Source organism: Vulpes vulpes, chromosome 1 (genome assembly GCF_048418805.1).
Source record: "Vulpes vulpes isolate BD-2025 chromosome 1, VulVul3, whole genome shotgun sequence".
Classification (NCBI taxonomy): Eukaryota; Metazoa; Chordata; class Mammalia; order Carnivora; family Canidae; genus Vulpes; species Vulpes vulpes.
In genome coordinates this window covers 122,008,719-122,026,519 of record NC_132780.1, presented here as the reverse complement: position 1 = coordinate 122,026,519, position 17,801 = coordinate 122,008,719, and the positions used below count along the sequence as shown (strand labels likewise).

Here is a 17,801-nt window from a genome sequence, read left to right as displayed (position 1 = left end):
ACCTTATCTCAGTTTCATTTAATTCTTTCTCTGAGGTTTGTCTGTTATTTGGAACATATTCCTCTCTGTCATTCTGCTTGATTTTGTGAGTTTGTTTCTACATATTAAGTAGATCAGCTACATCTCCCACTTGTGAAGGAGTGGCGTTAGGTATAAGATTTTCAGTGTGGCTCAGAGGTGCAATCTTCCCTATTCCCCAGAACCAGGTGCTCCAGTGTGTCTCCTATATGGGTTCTATATTTCATTCTGTTGTGGTTGGGCTGCAGCTGCTACGTGTGTACTGGTAGGTGGGCTGGTCCTCCTCACAGTGGCTGAGGCTGGGCTACAGTTTTGTGAGTATGTATTTTGGGGGTGCTAGTCTCCCTTATAGTTGGCTACAAGGTCTGGCCATGACGGTTGCAGCTGCATTGGTGGGGAGTACCCCCATATCCACCACACCTCCTGGGGCAGGAGCCACTTTGGAGGAGTACTTATCCTTCAAGTATCCTTTTAAATTGCTGCCTCTATGTTGGATCTTGGTGCAAATGAGTTTGTGCATAGGTTCTTTGTGAGCAGAGTCTCATTTTCCTATAGCCCTGTGGCTTTCTCAGAGTTAAGCTCTGCTGATTTTCAAAGGCAAATGTTATGGGGGCACATCTTCCCAGTGCATGTCCTCAAAGCAGAGGTGCCTGATGTAATGCCTTACCCTTTATCTCCTCAGGGAGTACCTCTGCCTTTGTGATTCTTCTAGCCTGGGGTTCCCGTGCTAAGGATATAAGTCCTAACTAGTCTGCCTCTCTTCCCCTCCTTCCTGTCTCAGTGTAGCTTTTCCTTTATATCCTTAATAGTGTAAGAGCTATTCTTTTAGTCTTCAGGTCATTTGCAGAAAAAGTTGTCTTACACGTAGTTGTAATTTTGATGTGTCCATGGAGAACTTTATTCAGAATCTTCCTACTCTGCCATCTTGATTCTCTCCTCATTTATATTCTTTTTGATTTTTTAGATAAAATCAGTCTATTATTGGTTTACTCCGTATCCAAGTAAATAACATTGTAATACTTATATCTTCAAGTTATTATTTTATGGGTGGTAATAAAGCTCTATCCTTTCTAGCCCTAGGATACTATAGTATTTCATGTTTTTCTGCATCTTAGATAAATAATCCATTATTAAAAACTCTTCAATTATTCTATTTGAATATGTCATGTGTATCCTGTGCTGAGTCTCAAAGTTTCATTTTATTTTTATTTCTTAAGCTCTATGCTCAATGTGGTGCTTGATCTCATAACCTTGATTAAGAATTGCATGCTCTAGTGACTGAGCAAGCCAAGTACCCCTAAAAGTTACATTTTATTTTTCATTTTTTTATTATTTATATAAGATCTTATTTATTAATTCATGACAGACACAGGAGAGAGAAAGAAGCAGAGACACAGGCAGAGGGAGAAGCAGGCTGCCTACACGAAGCCCAATGTGGGACTTGATCCTGGGACTCCAGGAAGCCTTCGCTGAAGGCAGACGCTTAACCGCTGAGCCACCCAGGCGTCCCTACGTTTTATATATTAATACATTTAATCCTCACAACATTTTATCTCATTTTGCTGATATGGAAATTGAACACAGACATTTTAAATAACTTTTCTAAGATTCAACAGCTAGTAAGCAGAAGTAAATTTTTAATCTCAGTGGCGCCTGCATGGCTCAATTAGTTAGGTGTCTGCCTTTGGGTCATGATCCTGGGGTCCTGGGATAGAGCCAGCATAGGGCTTCCTGCTCAGCCTGCTTCTTCCTCTCCTCCCTGCTCCTGCTCTCTTGCTATCTCTGTCTCTCTCTCTCTCAAATAAATAAATAAAATCTTTAAAAAAAATTAAATCCCAAATAATCTGACTCTAACATTCATGCTCTTTAACTCTGTATTTGATTATCTCAGTAACTAAAAAAATATAGAGCTCCCACTAAATCTAACTATCAAAGCTTTATGGCTCTGTATCCTCTGGAAATTATGGGAAGAAGATAATAATAGAAGAACATAATTGCTTTTATCTTTGGAATGAAAGTAAAATATTCACATTTAATCTCATTAGATTCCTTCAATGACTTTAATTTCTCATCTTTTTTCTCCACACAGTTTGTTTTCAGTTACCTTGCTGTATTCTATCAGTTTCATACTTTCGAATGACTTTCAAGTCATTGGTCATATACCATAGGTCCAGGATATTCTCACCATTTCTGGTGTCTGATGATTCTCACCAACTCACATCTCCAAGTCCCTAAGGAAAGTATGTTCAGAGGCACAAAGCAAACTTTTCTTTCTTTTTTTTTAATTTTAAAAATTATTTTTACTTTAAAAATTTCAACAATAAATATAAGATGAAAGTCCCCTTAATTGGCCCACTGTATTCCAATCCCCTTTTCAAAAATGATTGCCATTAACATTTTTTATATACTTGCCCTTTCTTTATATTTTAGCAAGCATATACTTGTTCTATAACTTATTTTCACGAAAATATGTCAAAGACATATTTCCTTGTTTGTGTTGTTTAACTGTTGCATTGTATTCTAAAGTACAAAAATAATATGTTTTTTAAAGGAGCATCTTCCTATTTCTGGACATTTATATAGATTCTAAATATTTTGTTATTTTATGTAATATAATATAGAACAACCTTCTACAAACTGTACATAAGTGAGAGTCTTCAGAAATTGTAAAAATTTCAATAAGATTAGAATTTTAGGACCAAAAGATATGCCCAGTTTTATTTTAAAAGATAAATGTATAAAAGAGAATCCATTTCCTCATATTAACAGAAAATATTAGAAATCTTTAAAAATTCTCTCATATAATGGATAAAAATTGCTATTCTGTTGTCTCAAATATTTTACTTGTTATTAAAGTTATAATATTCATATTCATTGGCCATTTGTATTTCTCCTCTGAATTATCTGTTTATATAGTTTGCTTATTTTTTAATTGGGTAATTTTTTTCTTATCAATTTGTAGGAATTAAAAAAATGAACTCTGGATGTTTATAGCATATTACAGATAAACAATGTTTTATAGTATAAATAATATCCTGTACCTTGATTTAACTTTATTAGGCACTTTGTAATTATTCTATGTAAATTCATAGGAAGTGAATTTTTAAAATAACTCCACAATATTAATGTGTAATCTATTTACCTAGGACTTTGTTAACAGACAATAGGTTGCTTCCAGTCTTTTGCTATTAACAATACAACAATGGGGTGCCTGGGTGGGTCAGTGGTTGAGCATCTGCCTTTGGCTCAGGGCATGATCCTGGGTCCAGGGATGGAGTCCCACATCGGGCTCCCTGTGAGGAGCCTGTTTCTCCCTCTGCCTGTGTCTCTGTGTTTCTCTGTGTGTTACTCATGAATGAATAAATGAAATCTTAAAAAAACAACAAACAACAATGAATAGCCTTCACAAGTTATTTGCATTAAAATAGAGAGTATATTTATGAGATAAATTTCTAGAAATAAAATTACTCAATTATTTGCAAAAATATTTATATTTTACTCTTATTCACATTCATAAATGAAAGTGGACATAATTGTGCACTTCAATGAATTATCAAAAAGCGAACAATCCCACATAACCACCACTATGTCAAGAAATAGTATGTTACAAGCAGCTGTTTCATGTTTCTGCCAATTATCGCTAATCTTTCCTCTCCCAAAATCTAACTTTCTATACGAGTTTTGCTTGTTTTTGATAGATTTTGGCTTTTTTCATATATATTGTTACATGTAAATGTAGTTTTCATTTTAATTGCTGTAGAATTCAAATGGATATGTTACAATTTATTTATTCAATCTACTCTGATGGACATAATTTGATTGTAGTTTGGGACTATTATAAATATAATACTACCCTTGCAAATAAGGCCACTTTCTTTTGATATACATGTGCTTGCCTTTCTTTGGGTATATACCTAAAAATGAAACTTTTGAGTGTGCCAACATTTACATGCTAAAATGGGTAAATAATGGCTGACAATTTTATAAAGTAGTTTCAACAATTTACCCTTTTAACAGCAATGTATGAGTTCCTGTTACCTAGTATCTTTGCAAACCCTGCCAACATTACTAATAAGGTTGTGTACCTTCATATATATATATGTGTGTGTGTGTGTGTATATATGTATATATACACACACATATATATGAAAATATATTTATATATCTTTCTTTGTGACATATTTGTTCAAATTTCTTCTGCATTCTATTATTTGCTTTTTTCTTATTGATGATTCGTGAGACTCGTTTTACACTCTGCATATGAATGAGTCTGTCAGATACAATCAATTCAACTCTCTCTTCCTTGTCTTGTCATTTCACTCTCTTAATGGCACCTTTTTTCCCCAAGAAGTTCTTAATGTTTTTCTTTATGATTAATACCTTTTGAATATTATTGTCTAATGAAAGTATTCTCCTATAATACTTTCTAGAAGTTTTGTGTATAGTAGGAAAGAAGAGTCAAATTTCACTTTTTTTCTATAATTTTTCAGTTGACTTTATAGTATTTATTGGGGGAAAACTGTCATTTCCTCTATTGCTCTGCAGAACCAAAATAGCTATAAATGCCTGGATTTTTTTTTAAAGATTTTATTTATTCATGAGAGACAGAGACAGAAAGAGAGAATGAGAGAGAGAGAGAGAGAGAGAGAGAGAGAGAGGCGAAGAGGGAGAAGCAGGCTCCATGCAGGGAGCCTGATGTGAGACTCGATCCTGGAACTCCAGGATCATGCCCTGGGTGTTAGGCAGGCACTAAAGCGCTGAGCCAACCAGGGATCCCTGACCTGGATTTCTTATTGCACTCTTTCTTATGTGCATTGATTTTTGTCTGTCTCTCCTGTGCCCATAGAAACACTGTTATGACTTATATATCTTTATTTAATAAGTCATGTTTTCCAATAGAGCAAGTCTTCTAATTCTGTTTTTCTTTAAAGAGTACTATCTTAGCTAACTGTGGCCTTTGTATTTCTCTATAAATTTTAGAACTAGTTTTAAACTTCAAGGGGAAAAAAGAAAACCTGCTAAAATTTATTTTGGCATTGTAAATCTACAGATCATTTGTGAAAACCTGACATCTTTATTCTTTTTTTTTTTTCAAATTTTTATTTATTTATGATAGTCACAGAGAGTGAGAGAGAGAGAGAGAGAGAGAGAGAGAGAGAGAAGCAAAGACACAGGCAGAGGGAGAAGCAGGCTCCATGCACCGGGAGCCCGACGTGGGATTCGATCCCGGGTCTCCAGGATCGCGCCCTGGGCCAAAGGCAGGCGCCAAACTGCTGCGCCACCCAGGGATCCCTGACATCTTTATTCTATTATTGAATTTTACATTACATGATTTAAGTTCTTTAGTTTCTTTGAGGTTTTATAGTTTTCTGTGTAGAGGTCTTGATCATCTTTTATTAGGTATAGTCCTAGATTTTTTATTATTTTTATTTTATTGTAAGTGGGATCTTAATACAATTTTAGTTTCTATTTTTTCAGTATATTTTTACATTGACTTCATGTCCAGCAATCTTGTTAAATTCTATTAGTAATTCTAATAATTTATCTGCAAAGTATCTAAATGATGTACATACATATTAATTTCTTTCTATTTTTCTTTTCAATTTCCTTCTTGTTTTAATTAAATTTTTTTAAAGATTTTGTTTATTCATGACAGAGAGAGAGAGAGAGAGAGAGAGAATGAGGCAGAGACACAGGCAGAGGAGGAAGCAGGCTCCATGCAGGAAGCCTGACTTGGGACTCGATCCGAGGTCTCCAGGATCAGGCCCTGGGTGGAAGGCAGCGCTAAACCTCTGAGCCACCCGGGCTGCCCATAAATTTTTCTTTTTAAATCACAAACAGATGATAAATTTTTACCAAATGTTCTTGCTTTTTACATCTCATGGCTTATATAGTTTTCTATTTTATTCTTTAATGTGATGAATTACATGAATTCATTTCAAATGTTAAGCCTTGCATTCCTGGTATAAACCAAACATGGTTATAATATGTAATTATTTTATTACTAGATTTATTTATACTTTGGGATTTTTACACCTATATTCATGTTCCACTTTTAGTAATGGTCTTTTCATATTTTGACATCAGATTATGTTGGCCTATAATGAGATGAATATGATTTTTTCCTTTTCAGTTCTCAAAGTTTTTGTATAATATTGGTATTACTTATGTCTTAAAATTTTGCTGGGATTTACATAAGTAGCCACTTGAGCTGGATGGAGTATTTTGGCAGTTAAAACTGTCTATGAGGAAGGTATCCAAGCTGTCTTTCTCATACAAGTGTAGGTTCTTCAGACCCTCACCCCCACGGTTACTTTACCTGGAAAATATGCTGACTTATTCTAAATAGCAATCAGCTTCTGAACCTGGTGATATACCTTCATAGCCTCTTAATTTTGTCATTCTTTGCCTTTTTAGGTCAATCTCCTGAGTACAGAACCCTGAAAATGGCTTGAGGTCAGTCATCTGCTATAACTACTCAGGTTATATATTCTTGTCATATAAATTAATGGAATTATTGACTATCCCATACTTCCTTCCTCTCCTCCCTTTGTTAAGGGCTGTTTCTGCCAGTTTTCCTATCAAACAAATTTTCAGTCAAGAACAAGTTCCCCTTATGTATAATCACATAGTAAAAACTCCAGGAACACCAAAGGTTTTTTTTAGGTAATTTCACTTTCAAATGGCTTCACAGAGCTCTTGGAGCTCATCAGACTTAGCAGAGGGACAGACTGGGAAGCATAGAATTAGAGCCAAAAATATTTTTAAAATGTATTACTTGATAAAAGATGATTCTAAATTTTGAGGGAAAAGATGAAGTATTCAGGAAGTGGTATTGATATAATTCATTGTCATCCAGAAAGAAATATAGTTTAATCCCTATTTCATATTTATTCCTAATTAAATGCTAGACAAAAGAAACACTTAAGTATGTTAAAAATAAATATATTAGAAGAGAATACAGTAAGTGAGGAAAGCTTTTCTAAGTATGACACAAAATCCAAAACCATAAAAAATAGGATTACTTTAAAAAATTTTTGAATTTATGCATGGAAAAAAACATTCTAAACAATCTCATAAAAAAAAAGGAAAATACTGGTAAGTTAAAATGACAGGGATTAAAAGTTTGGTTATACACCATTGTTAAAAAAAAGGTAATGGAAGGTCAGGCATTGTAAACATTGTTGATGGGAATATAATTTGGCACAATTTCTATGGAGGTCAACAATCTAGAAATAAGGATTACTTTAGAATTAAATTATCCTTTAAAGGGAATACAATTCAACTTTCAAAGAATGTCTGATTGGGTTACATTGTTCTGAGCTCTCTACTGTCTTTTAGTCTAGCCTGTTAAAGGAAATGTGAATACTTCTTGCAGGATGATAGCATCACTTAGAACTCAAAATTATCTTTATAATATAATGTTTATTTATAAACATATAAATAAATATATGATGGTATATAAATTCCATATAACATTCCATAAAAACATTAGAATACAAACCAAGTGAATCTGGGTTACACAAAGATGATATGATCAAAATCCAAGACAAATAATAAGCTAGATACCAGATAGGGATTATCAAACACATATTTAAAGGATCTATATTCAATATGTTTAAAGAAATGAAGGACAAGAATGATAATTTAGGAAGATAAGAAACTTTAAAAAGAACCAAATGAAAGGCATAGAAGTTAAAATTAAAATAACTGAAACTGAACTCCATGGGTGGATCTCCCAAACAGTTGAAGGGAGAATTAGTGAACTCTAAAAGACAAGTCAGAAGAAAGTATCCAAATTAGAACACAAGGAAGAAAAGGATAGAAAATTTTAAAAGTGAGTGTAATAAAATCCTAACAACCTCCTAAAATTAAAAATGGGAATATTATCACAAGTTGGACTTCAAGCAAGAACAAATAATCATAATTTAAGTTAACATTTTTCTTATATGATTTTCAACCAAGTAAAAATCTACGTAAGGGCTTCTTTCCATTTATAGGACTTAAATATTTTAAAAGAAACATCTGAGTATATCAAATATATTAAAAAATACAAATTAGAATGTTTACTTACATTCCATATGCTGAGCTTACAGCAAGACTAGTAATCTGTTGGGGAGGCTCACCGTCCACCCACACCAACTGAATAACAAGTTCTGCTTGATACCCTGGAGGCATCCTCACTGGTCGTGTCTTCACACTAAAAAAAAAGAGAGAAAACTAGTTCTATTACATACAGTTTAAATAAGTAAGCTCATGCTTATCTTTAGAAGTTACATAGAATCTTCTGACAGAAATATACAATACCAGGCACTGAGGGCAGTACACAGGTGGACATATCTTCTAGCTTTCTTAAAATATACCCAACCACTTAAGTAGGTTTGTTTAAGTAGCTTTTCAATCAGGCAAGTCCACAACTGTTTCAGGCCTTCATCACTTCCTTTTTCTTATTCTTGAGGTTAATATTTTAAATTATTTTTATTGTCTATTTTCTTACATAATATTTGTTACACATATGTAAGTTATAATGCATGACAATAAGAATTATCAATCTACCACCAAATGTAAGATCTCAACACACCTAAGTGGGGATACCTGGGTGGCTCAATTGATTAAGCATTCTAATTCTTGATATTGGCTTAGGTCATGATCTCAGGGTCATGGGATAGAGTTCCACACATCAGGCTCCATGTTTAGGAGGGAGTCTGCCTGAGATTTTCTCTCTCCCTATCCATCTGCCCCTTTCCCCTGCCCCCTCTCTCTCCAAAATAAATAAATAAATCTTTAAAAAAGAAAGTTCAACATGTCCAAAATCTGAATTTCTGCTCATTCCTCGAAATTTAATTGATCTACAGCCTTATCTATTCTGGTTAATAACAACTTGCATCTTTCCAACTATTCAATTAAAAACCCTTGAAGTCATACTACAATCCTTCTCTTGTACCTTATTATATCCACTCAATCATCAAATACTGTTTGTGCTACCTTAAAAATATATCCAGAATCTGAGCAGTTTTTAAATTAAATTTTTAAATTTAAATTTAATTAAATTAACACATACTATATTATTAGTTTCAGAGGTAGAATTTAGTGATTTATCAATTGCATACAACACCCAGTGCTCATTACTTCCAGTGTCCTCCTTAATGCCCATCACCCAGTTACCCCATTCCCCCATCCACCTCTCCTCTAGTAACTCTCAGGTTGTTACCTATAGTTAAGAGTCTCTTAAGGTTTGCCTCCCTCTCTGTTTTTGTCTTATTTTATTTTTCCTTCCCTTCCCCTATGTTTGTCTGTTTTGTTTCTTAAATTCTGCACATGAGTGAATGGCAAGATTCCATTCTTTTCAATGGCTGAGTAATATTCCATTATATGTATATTTATTTTATATACACTCCCCATATCTCTATCCATTCATCAGTTGATGGACAACTGGGCTCTTTCCATATTTAAATCTGAATTTCAAATAAACAATAAGTAGGTTTTTTGCTTTGTTTTTTACTGCAAGTGAGTCCCATGTAGCATCTAGGATATACTGATACCAAAAAATGTTTATTGTTTATCTGAAATTCAAATTTAAATAAGTATTCTATATTTTTATTTGTTGAATCTGTCAGCCTTTAATATCATCTCTAGTTTGGTACAATAACCTCCTTACTGGTCTCCTGGCTTCTACCCTTCCCTTCTAAATCCATTTTCAACAAAGCCACCAAAGTGATCAATTTAAAATTTAAGTCTGAACATGTTTCCTCTCTATTCAAAACACTATAATGAATCCTCCATTTAATTAGGAATAAAAGCCAAGACCCTTACAATGGCATATATTGGCTCTCTGTTACTCATCTGACTTCATCTCCTACTACCCTCGCCACAACTCCCCACCTTGCTCCTCTTGTCTTAGCTATACTGACATCCCTATATGCGAGCCACTTTATTTTGTTTTATTTTAAAAAAGATTTTATTTATTTAAGAGAGAGAGCGAGCACAAGCAGGTGGAGGGGCAGACAGAGAGGGAACAGCAGACTCCCCACTAAGCTGGGAGCCTGCTGCGGGGCTCAATCCCAGGACCAGAGATCATGACCTAAGTCGAAGGCAGATGCTTAACCGACTGAGTCACCCAGGTGCCCCTATTTTTGTTAATTTACTTTTATTTAAATTCAGTTAATTAACAATGTTATTAATTTCAGAGGTAGAGGTCAGTGACTTATCAGTTATATATAGCACCCAGTGCTCATCATATTACATGCCATCCTTAATGCCCATCACCAGTACCCCATCTCCTCACCCCCGCCGCCCCAGCAACTGTCAGTTTGTTTCCTACGGTTAAGCGTCCCTTATGGTTTGTCTCACTCTCTGATTTCATTTCGTTTTATTTTTCTCTCCCTTCCTCTACGCTCTCCTGTTTTGTTTCTTAATTTCCACATAAGTGAAATCATATGATAATTGTCTTTGTCTGATTGACTTATTTTACTTAGCATAATACCCTCTAGTTCCACCCATGTTGTTGCAAATGGCAGGATTTCACTTTTGATGGCTGAGTAAATACTCCATTGTGTGTGTGTATCACTCACATCTTACTTATCCATTAATTTGTCAATGGACATTTGGGCTCTTTCCATGATAAGGCTATTGTGGACATTGCTGCTATAAACCTTAGGTTGCAGGTGCTTCAGATGACTACATTTGTATCCTTGGGGTAAATACCTAGTAGTGCAATTGCTGGGTCATAGGGTAGCACTATTTTTAACTTTTTGAGGAACTTCCATATTGTTTTCCAGAGTGGCTGTACAAGCTTGCATTCCTACCAGCAGTGTAAAAGGATTCCCCTTTCTCTGCATCCTTGCCAACATTTGTTGTTTCCTTACATTAATTTTCACCATTCTGGTGTGAGGTGGTATCTAATTGTGGTTTTGATTTGTATTTTCCTGATGCCAAGTGATGTTGAACATTTTTTCATGTGTTCATTGGCCATTTTTTAAATTTAAATTCAATTAATTAATATATATTTTATTATTAGTTTCAGAGGTAGAGTTCATTGATCCATTAATAGTATATACATCCAATGGTCATTACATCATGTGCCCTTCTGTTGGCCATTTGTATATCTTCTTTGGAGAAATGTCTGTTCATGTCTTCTGCCTATTTCTTGACTAGATTATTTGTTCTTTTGGTGTTGAGTTTGACAGGTTCTTTATAGATTTTGGATCCTAACCCTTTGTCTGATAAACATTTCCAAATATCTTCTCCCATTCTTTAAGTTGCCTCTTGGTTTTGTCAACTGTTTCCTTTGCTGTGCAAAAGCTTTTTATCTTAATAAAGTCCCAATAACTCATTTTTGCCTTTGTTTCCCTTGCCTTTGGACATGTGTCTAGCCAGGGTTGTGGCAGCTGAGGTCTAAGAAGTTGCGGCCTGTATTCTCTTCTAGGATTTTGATGGATTCCTGTCTAACATTTAGGTCTTTCATTCATTTTGAGATATCTCTTGTGTATGGTGTAAGAAAATGGTCTAGTTTTATTCTTCTGCTTGTGGCTTTCCAATTTTCCCAACACCATTTGTTAAAGAGACTATCTTTTTTCCATTGGATATTCTCTCCTGCTTCATTGAGATTAGTATACCATAGAGTTGAGGGTCCATTTCTGGGTTTTCTGTTCTGTTCCACTGATCTATGTGTCTGTTTTTGTGCTAGTACCATTCTGTCTTGATGATTACAGTTTTGTAATAGAGCTTGAAGTCCAGCATTGTGATGCTACCAGCTTTGTTTTTCTTTTTCTACTTTCCTTTGGCTATTCATGGTCTTTTCTGAACCATACAAATTTTAGGATTGTTTGTTCCAGCTCTGTGAAAAATGTTGATATTATTTTAATAGGGATTGCATTGAATGTATACATTGCTCTGGGAAGCATAGACATTTTAAGAATATTTGCTCTTCCAATTCATGAGAATGGAACTTTAAAGCATTTGCTCTAGCTCTTCTTCTGCCTGGAGTGCTCTTCTACTAGATACATTTCAGCTAACATCTACTTATTGTTTAAATCTCATCTTCTTAATAGTATCAGTTAAAAGGAAGAAAGAAATATTATTTTTGCAATATCCTAGCAATCATGATCCTTTTTCCTAACACAGTATTCTTGTAGTAGATAGTAAATAAATATGGCTTTCAAAAATAAATAAATAAATAAATATAGCTTTCTTTTTGATTCCAACTGAAGAAATTCCCTAAACAAACTTTTTAAATTGGGAAATAGCAAGTGGCCAAGTTTCTGCCCTACATACATTTCCCATTCTGTTAAAGCCATGTTTTCTTTAGAATCCACCTGGAAAGAAAACCCATGAATTTGTAATGAAATATGAAAATATTGTGCCCTCTTCACGGATATTCAAAGAAAGATCACAGTATCCCTAGGTAGATTGTGGGACAATTGACAACAATTTAATAAAAGAGAAGAATAGTTTTATTTGGCATAGTTCCAAAGTATGATATGATTACTATGTAAAATTGTTTGAAAATTTGGTAGCAACTCTTACTTGAGGCATGGGATACTGTCCTTTGTTCCTCCTTCACTAGCCACAGTGTTAGTGCTTCCGGAAAGACTCCTTGAAGAAGGAAGCTGGGATGAGAGATCTGGAAATGGAGGACTTGTTTCTGGTTCTGGGGTAATAATATCTTCAATATCATACTGAAGTCGTACCTCTAATGACTTAAAAAAAAAAGTTTTAATTTAATCTAATAATAACTAATCACATTAAAATTTCTAATAAATTTTTGGTAATTATTACTTTTTCAGGTTAATAAGCTCAATTTCAATTTATAATAAAGTTAAAATATCCCAAATTGATTTAAATAGTGAAATACATGGAACATTCACTGGCATTCACAAAAAACTGTAAAATATTTAATTCTTCAGATTCATAAGAAAAATACCTGCTGGTGGAGACAAAGTTTTTACATACTAAATCCTCCCTTAGAGGTATAAATTACAACTCCATATATAATAAAAGGAGAAACTAGTCAAGGTTATTCCAGTGAAAGAAAATAAACTGGATGTGTTTACACATATGTATATAACACACAAATTATTATTTGTACAAGGCTTTTAGTTTAAAAAAAACATTCTATTCTGACTCTTAATTTAGTAAACGTTTTCCAAAATAAATTCTAATTTTTGTTTCATTAGCTTAGCTCAATTTCATTAGCTTGGTTAGAGTTGCTTACTTGAAAAACATATGATAAACTGTATTGGAATAAAAAGATGACCCCAAACCTATTTTTTAATCTAAGAATGTTTACAAAGTAAATACTTGATGACTACACTCATTGCTTTAATTAAAATCTTAGTATATGTGCTGCCAAAGCAAGCACTAATTAAAATCAATTTTATAACAAACATTTGCTTTACAATGTAAAAATCAGGTTTTTAAAAATTCAATTGATTAACATATAGTGTATTATTAGTTTCAGAGGTAGAGTTCAGTGATTCATCAGTCTTATATAATACCCAGTGCTCATTATATCATGTACCCTCATTAATGTCCACGACCCAGTTACCCCATCCCCCCGCCCTTTTCCCCTCTGGCAACCCTCAGTTTGTTTTCTATCACTACCAGTCTCAAGGTTTGTCCCGCTCTCTGATTTCATCCTGTTTTATTTTTCCCTCCTCTCCTCTTTGTTCCTGTTTTGTTTCTTAAATTCCACATATGAGTGAAATCATATGATAAATAAATCAGTTTTGAGGCTGAAAACAAATGTCATTGTGGGGTAGTGAATATAGAAATATTATCAGAGTGATTTACATAATTATCTTAAAAACGAAACAGTCTCTAGTGACAATAACACTTACCAATTACTGAGTGAGAACTATACCTAGACACTATGCTAATGATTTTATATAATCCTCCTAAGAAACCTATGAAATTGGCATTATCATTTGTAGTTTATCATTTATTTTTTTTAATTTTTTGTAGTTTATTATTATTTTCCATTTTATTTACCCAGAAAATTATGAGTGAAGTAACTTGGTCTCACCCAGATTCCAGTACTGACTACGGGAGCCTTGTGACTTGCTCAGAGTTATGTAGCTATACATTGGCAAAGCCAGAATTAAAACAGGCTTATCTGACTCAAAAGGCTGAGATTTTAACTAATACACTTTAACAGGGCATTACTTAATTTTAGCTGTTGAGGTAAAAACAGTTACATACAGGCCTTTAGTTAATCATCTTTATCTTCTGATAAAATGGTAAGATGGATTCAGCTGGGAAGGCTAATTATTTATAGATGCCTTAATTTAGATTTAATTCATTCCATGAAAGCATAATTGAATAATTAAATTACTTGGTTAGTTTAAAATTAAGATTAGAAAAGGTAGCCCATAATTATTTCCATCCTATAAAAATGTTTCTATATAGAAAATTATTAAAAATAATCTTATTGTAGTTGAGAAATAATCACTTATGGCAATTGACAAGAAAAGACAAAAAATTTTAATAAAGATATACAACACAGCCTGTACTAATTTGACATTTATACATAAAGCAATAAATGCCTGTATATATTCTATATAGAAATAAATCCACCTATTTAATAATACCAAGTTTGAGTAATGTTTTTTCATTTTAAGCCAATCTATTTTTTAATGTTAAACAGGTAAGAAGAATAATTAAAATCCTGTTAATGGGATCACTGGCCAAATACAGCAGTCTTGAAGACTTAAAACAATACCAAACACTAGCCAAAATCTATGATAATTGCTTTCTTTTAATAACTCTGGCTGTGAACATTAAATTTTAAATAACTTACCACTATTTCTGTTGTTATTTCATGTCTGCTGAATTTATAAATTATGACATATGCAGAGACTCCTGATACACAGAATATTCTGCTCTCCGGACACCAGTAAATCATCTGAATGGCATATGGATCTTCCTCTACAATTTCACATGTTGGTTTTCCTTCTCCTATCTTCTGTTTTTCAAACACTTTTGAAGTTTTTAGCTTGTACAGCATCTGCAAAGTTACTGTAAAATATTGAAGCATAGTTATCTTCTAATTTGAACTTAATCCTTAGATATTGTTGAAGCTTTTTCAGTGTATTTGTTAAAGCACTTAAATAAAATCCAAGTAGACAAAATAAATTACATTTTAACTAGTAAGCATTCAATGTCATGTACTCTTATCATTAGTTTAGTTGGAAGGAGATTCCAGAGAAAAAGAAACATTTATTGAACATATACTATATACCAAAGAATATGTAGGTCCTTTGTATATATTGTCTCATGTGAGCCTCAGAAAAGTCCCATGAAGTAAGTATTGTTATTTTCATTTATTGATGAAAACCCTGGGGCTCAGAAAGGTTACAATGGGAATACTGAACCTAATTCTCTCCTAAAAGAGTCCCCTTAATCCTTTTTCACATTACCCGCTTTGATTGCTACATGAAAGACTGAAGCTATCCTTACAGTTTATTTATTCTTCTCAACAAATTTCTAGATAATCTTTAAGATAAGAAGTATTTGTAATTTATTAGCTAGTAATGAAAGTCCAATAATCTGTAATTATTTTGGAAAGAATCTTTTCTAAGTGGCTCTGTATTAGAAAAGGATCCATTATAATTTTTCAAAACTCGGGGGGTGGTGAGTTGTTTTCAGGAATATTTATTTGGGAGAATATCTTTTCCATTTTAGACCCTGATGATAACTCTTCTATAAAAAAGTTCTGATTCTATAAAAGATTATTAAGAAAATTTCTAAAAATCCAGGAGTTGCTGTCAAAAATGCATAGTCTGAAGATGATAATGAGAAACATCAGTCAAACCCAAATTGAAGATTTTGCAAAAATAATTGGCCCAAATCCTCAAAACATCAATTTCATAAACAATTCCAAATTGAGTAAAACTAAAAAGCTGATAAATGTAATAAATAATTCTCAATTTTCTTTTATTATGAAAGATGTTACTGGGACAATAATATGAGTAAGACCTGGAGGTTAGATATTAGCATGGCATCAATATTAATCTCCTGATTTTGATAAGTATAATTTGACTATGTAAAAAAATGTGTGTAGGGAATATACAGTGAAATATTTTAGGGCCATGTAGTGTAAGAAGAGCATCACTGCAACTCACAAATGGTTACAAAAAACTATACATATATATATATGAACATATGGAGAAGAGGGAGGGGGGAAGGTGGAAGAACAAATGGAGTATACACTGACATTTGGAGAATCGGGCTAAAAATTATATACCACTTCATGGTATTTTTTTTTTTGCAATTATTCTCTAAGTCTAAAATTATGTCAAACCAAAACATTTTGAACATGGGTAAGACATTAATTTTACTAAGTGCTATATAGCCTGCCTTCCAGGTTAGATTGGGTATAACTCCCATGATTATTTTATGTGACAATAGCAATGGTAAAAGGATACTGCAGACATAATTAAGTCCCCCAATTAGTTGGCTCTGAGTTAATCAACAGAGACTATCCGACTATCCTTAATGGGACTGACATAACAATAATTAGAAGAGGGACTAGTGCCCTCCCTGAGGTTAGAGTGACACTCCTTTGCCAGCCTTGAAGAAACAAGTTGCCATGAGTCTAAAGCTACAATAAAATGCATTCTGCCAACTACATGCGATTGAATGAGGATACTAAATCTCAGATGAAACTGTCGCAGGAGCCAATACCTTGACTGTGGTCTTGGGAAGCCCTAGGTAAAGAACCCAGCTAAACTGAACCTAGATTCCTGACACATAGAAACTGTGAGATAATATGTAAGTACCATTTTAAGCTGCTCCATTATGGTAATTTATTATCAGTAAATGAAAATTAATACACTTAATAACAAACTCAGTTATTTAAATTCAGTATAACCTCACTTCTGTACTGGACAGTATTAGTATTCCTTAAAATTGGCAGACTAGGCGATAGTCTTCAATGACATCCAGAAAATTGGAAATCTGTCCTTATAATTGATTATAGTAAAAAAATATTAAACATGCTGCAACCCTTTGCAATATATGTTATGAATATGATAAATATTTAAAAATTAACTTCTTAAATATTATGCCTGCTTAAGGGTGCCATGTACTCTAGTTGTGAGGATGTTAAAGTGTCTTCTCACATTTTAGAAGCTAAGGAGTGACTTTGAGGTGGTGGGAAAGGAACATATAAATTGTCACTATAAAATTGTGTTCTAGGAACAAAGTCAGATTTACAAGAAAAAATGCATCAAGGAAAATATTTTGTCCTTTGGAATTTCTCCCTGAGACATTGCTCTTTATTGTGTGAGTTCAGAAGGTCACTTAAAAATTCATAGTTTTAAATATTTTATTAATTTTCTCTTGCTGATGGTTTACTCCACTGCTGATATACTCAAGCTTGCAGGCTAAGAGTATCACTAATATTCAATCTTCTTCCCTCTGCTTTTGTGTTTATCATCATCTTCCTTAGAAGCTGCTTACTTCTATAACTTCATGTATCACTTTTATGCTGTTTCTACATTAGTGTCCATTCTTGCCTGTTTTTCCTACCAGCTAGACATTTTTACTTGGATTTTGTGGTATAATTACAAAATTCAAATCTCCAGCACTCACTTATATTCCTCATTTACAAGAGTTACCTTTATATAACTGGTTACTCATCCTCAGAAACAGTCATTACTCACTCTTCTCCTCCTATTTCTATTAAAATCTTAACTATCTTCCAAAACTCACATTAAATATTAATCAAAATACCATTTCTAGATCGACCTGGTTCAAACAAATCTCAAATTTCTGGTAACAGA

At 33.4% G+C, this 17,801-nt stretch overlaps 1 protein-coding gene across 11 annotated transcripts in view; it reads right to left on the bottom strand.

Moving 5' to 3' along the window:
• The window catches only part of STXBP5L (syntaxin binding protein 5L), a 389,595-nt gene that overhangs the window by 104,204 nt on the left and 267,590 nt on the right, over positions 1-17,801 (bottom strand). For all 11 annotated transcript variants that reach the window (XM_025990142.2, XM_072724595.1, XM_025990141.2 and 8 more), the window contains exons 16-18: positions 14,816-15,033; positions 12,544-12,716; positions 8,093-8,218 (exon numbers count right to left, since the gene is read on the bottom strand). In XM_025990142.2, the coding sequence (XP_025845927.1) occupies positions 8,093-8,218; positions 12,544-12,716; positions 14,816-15,033 (517 nt within the window). The remainder of the gene's footprint in view (positions 1-8,092; positions 8,219-12,543; positions 12,717-14,815; positions 15,034-17,801) is intronic.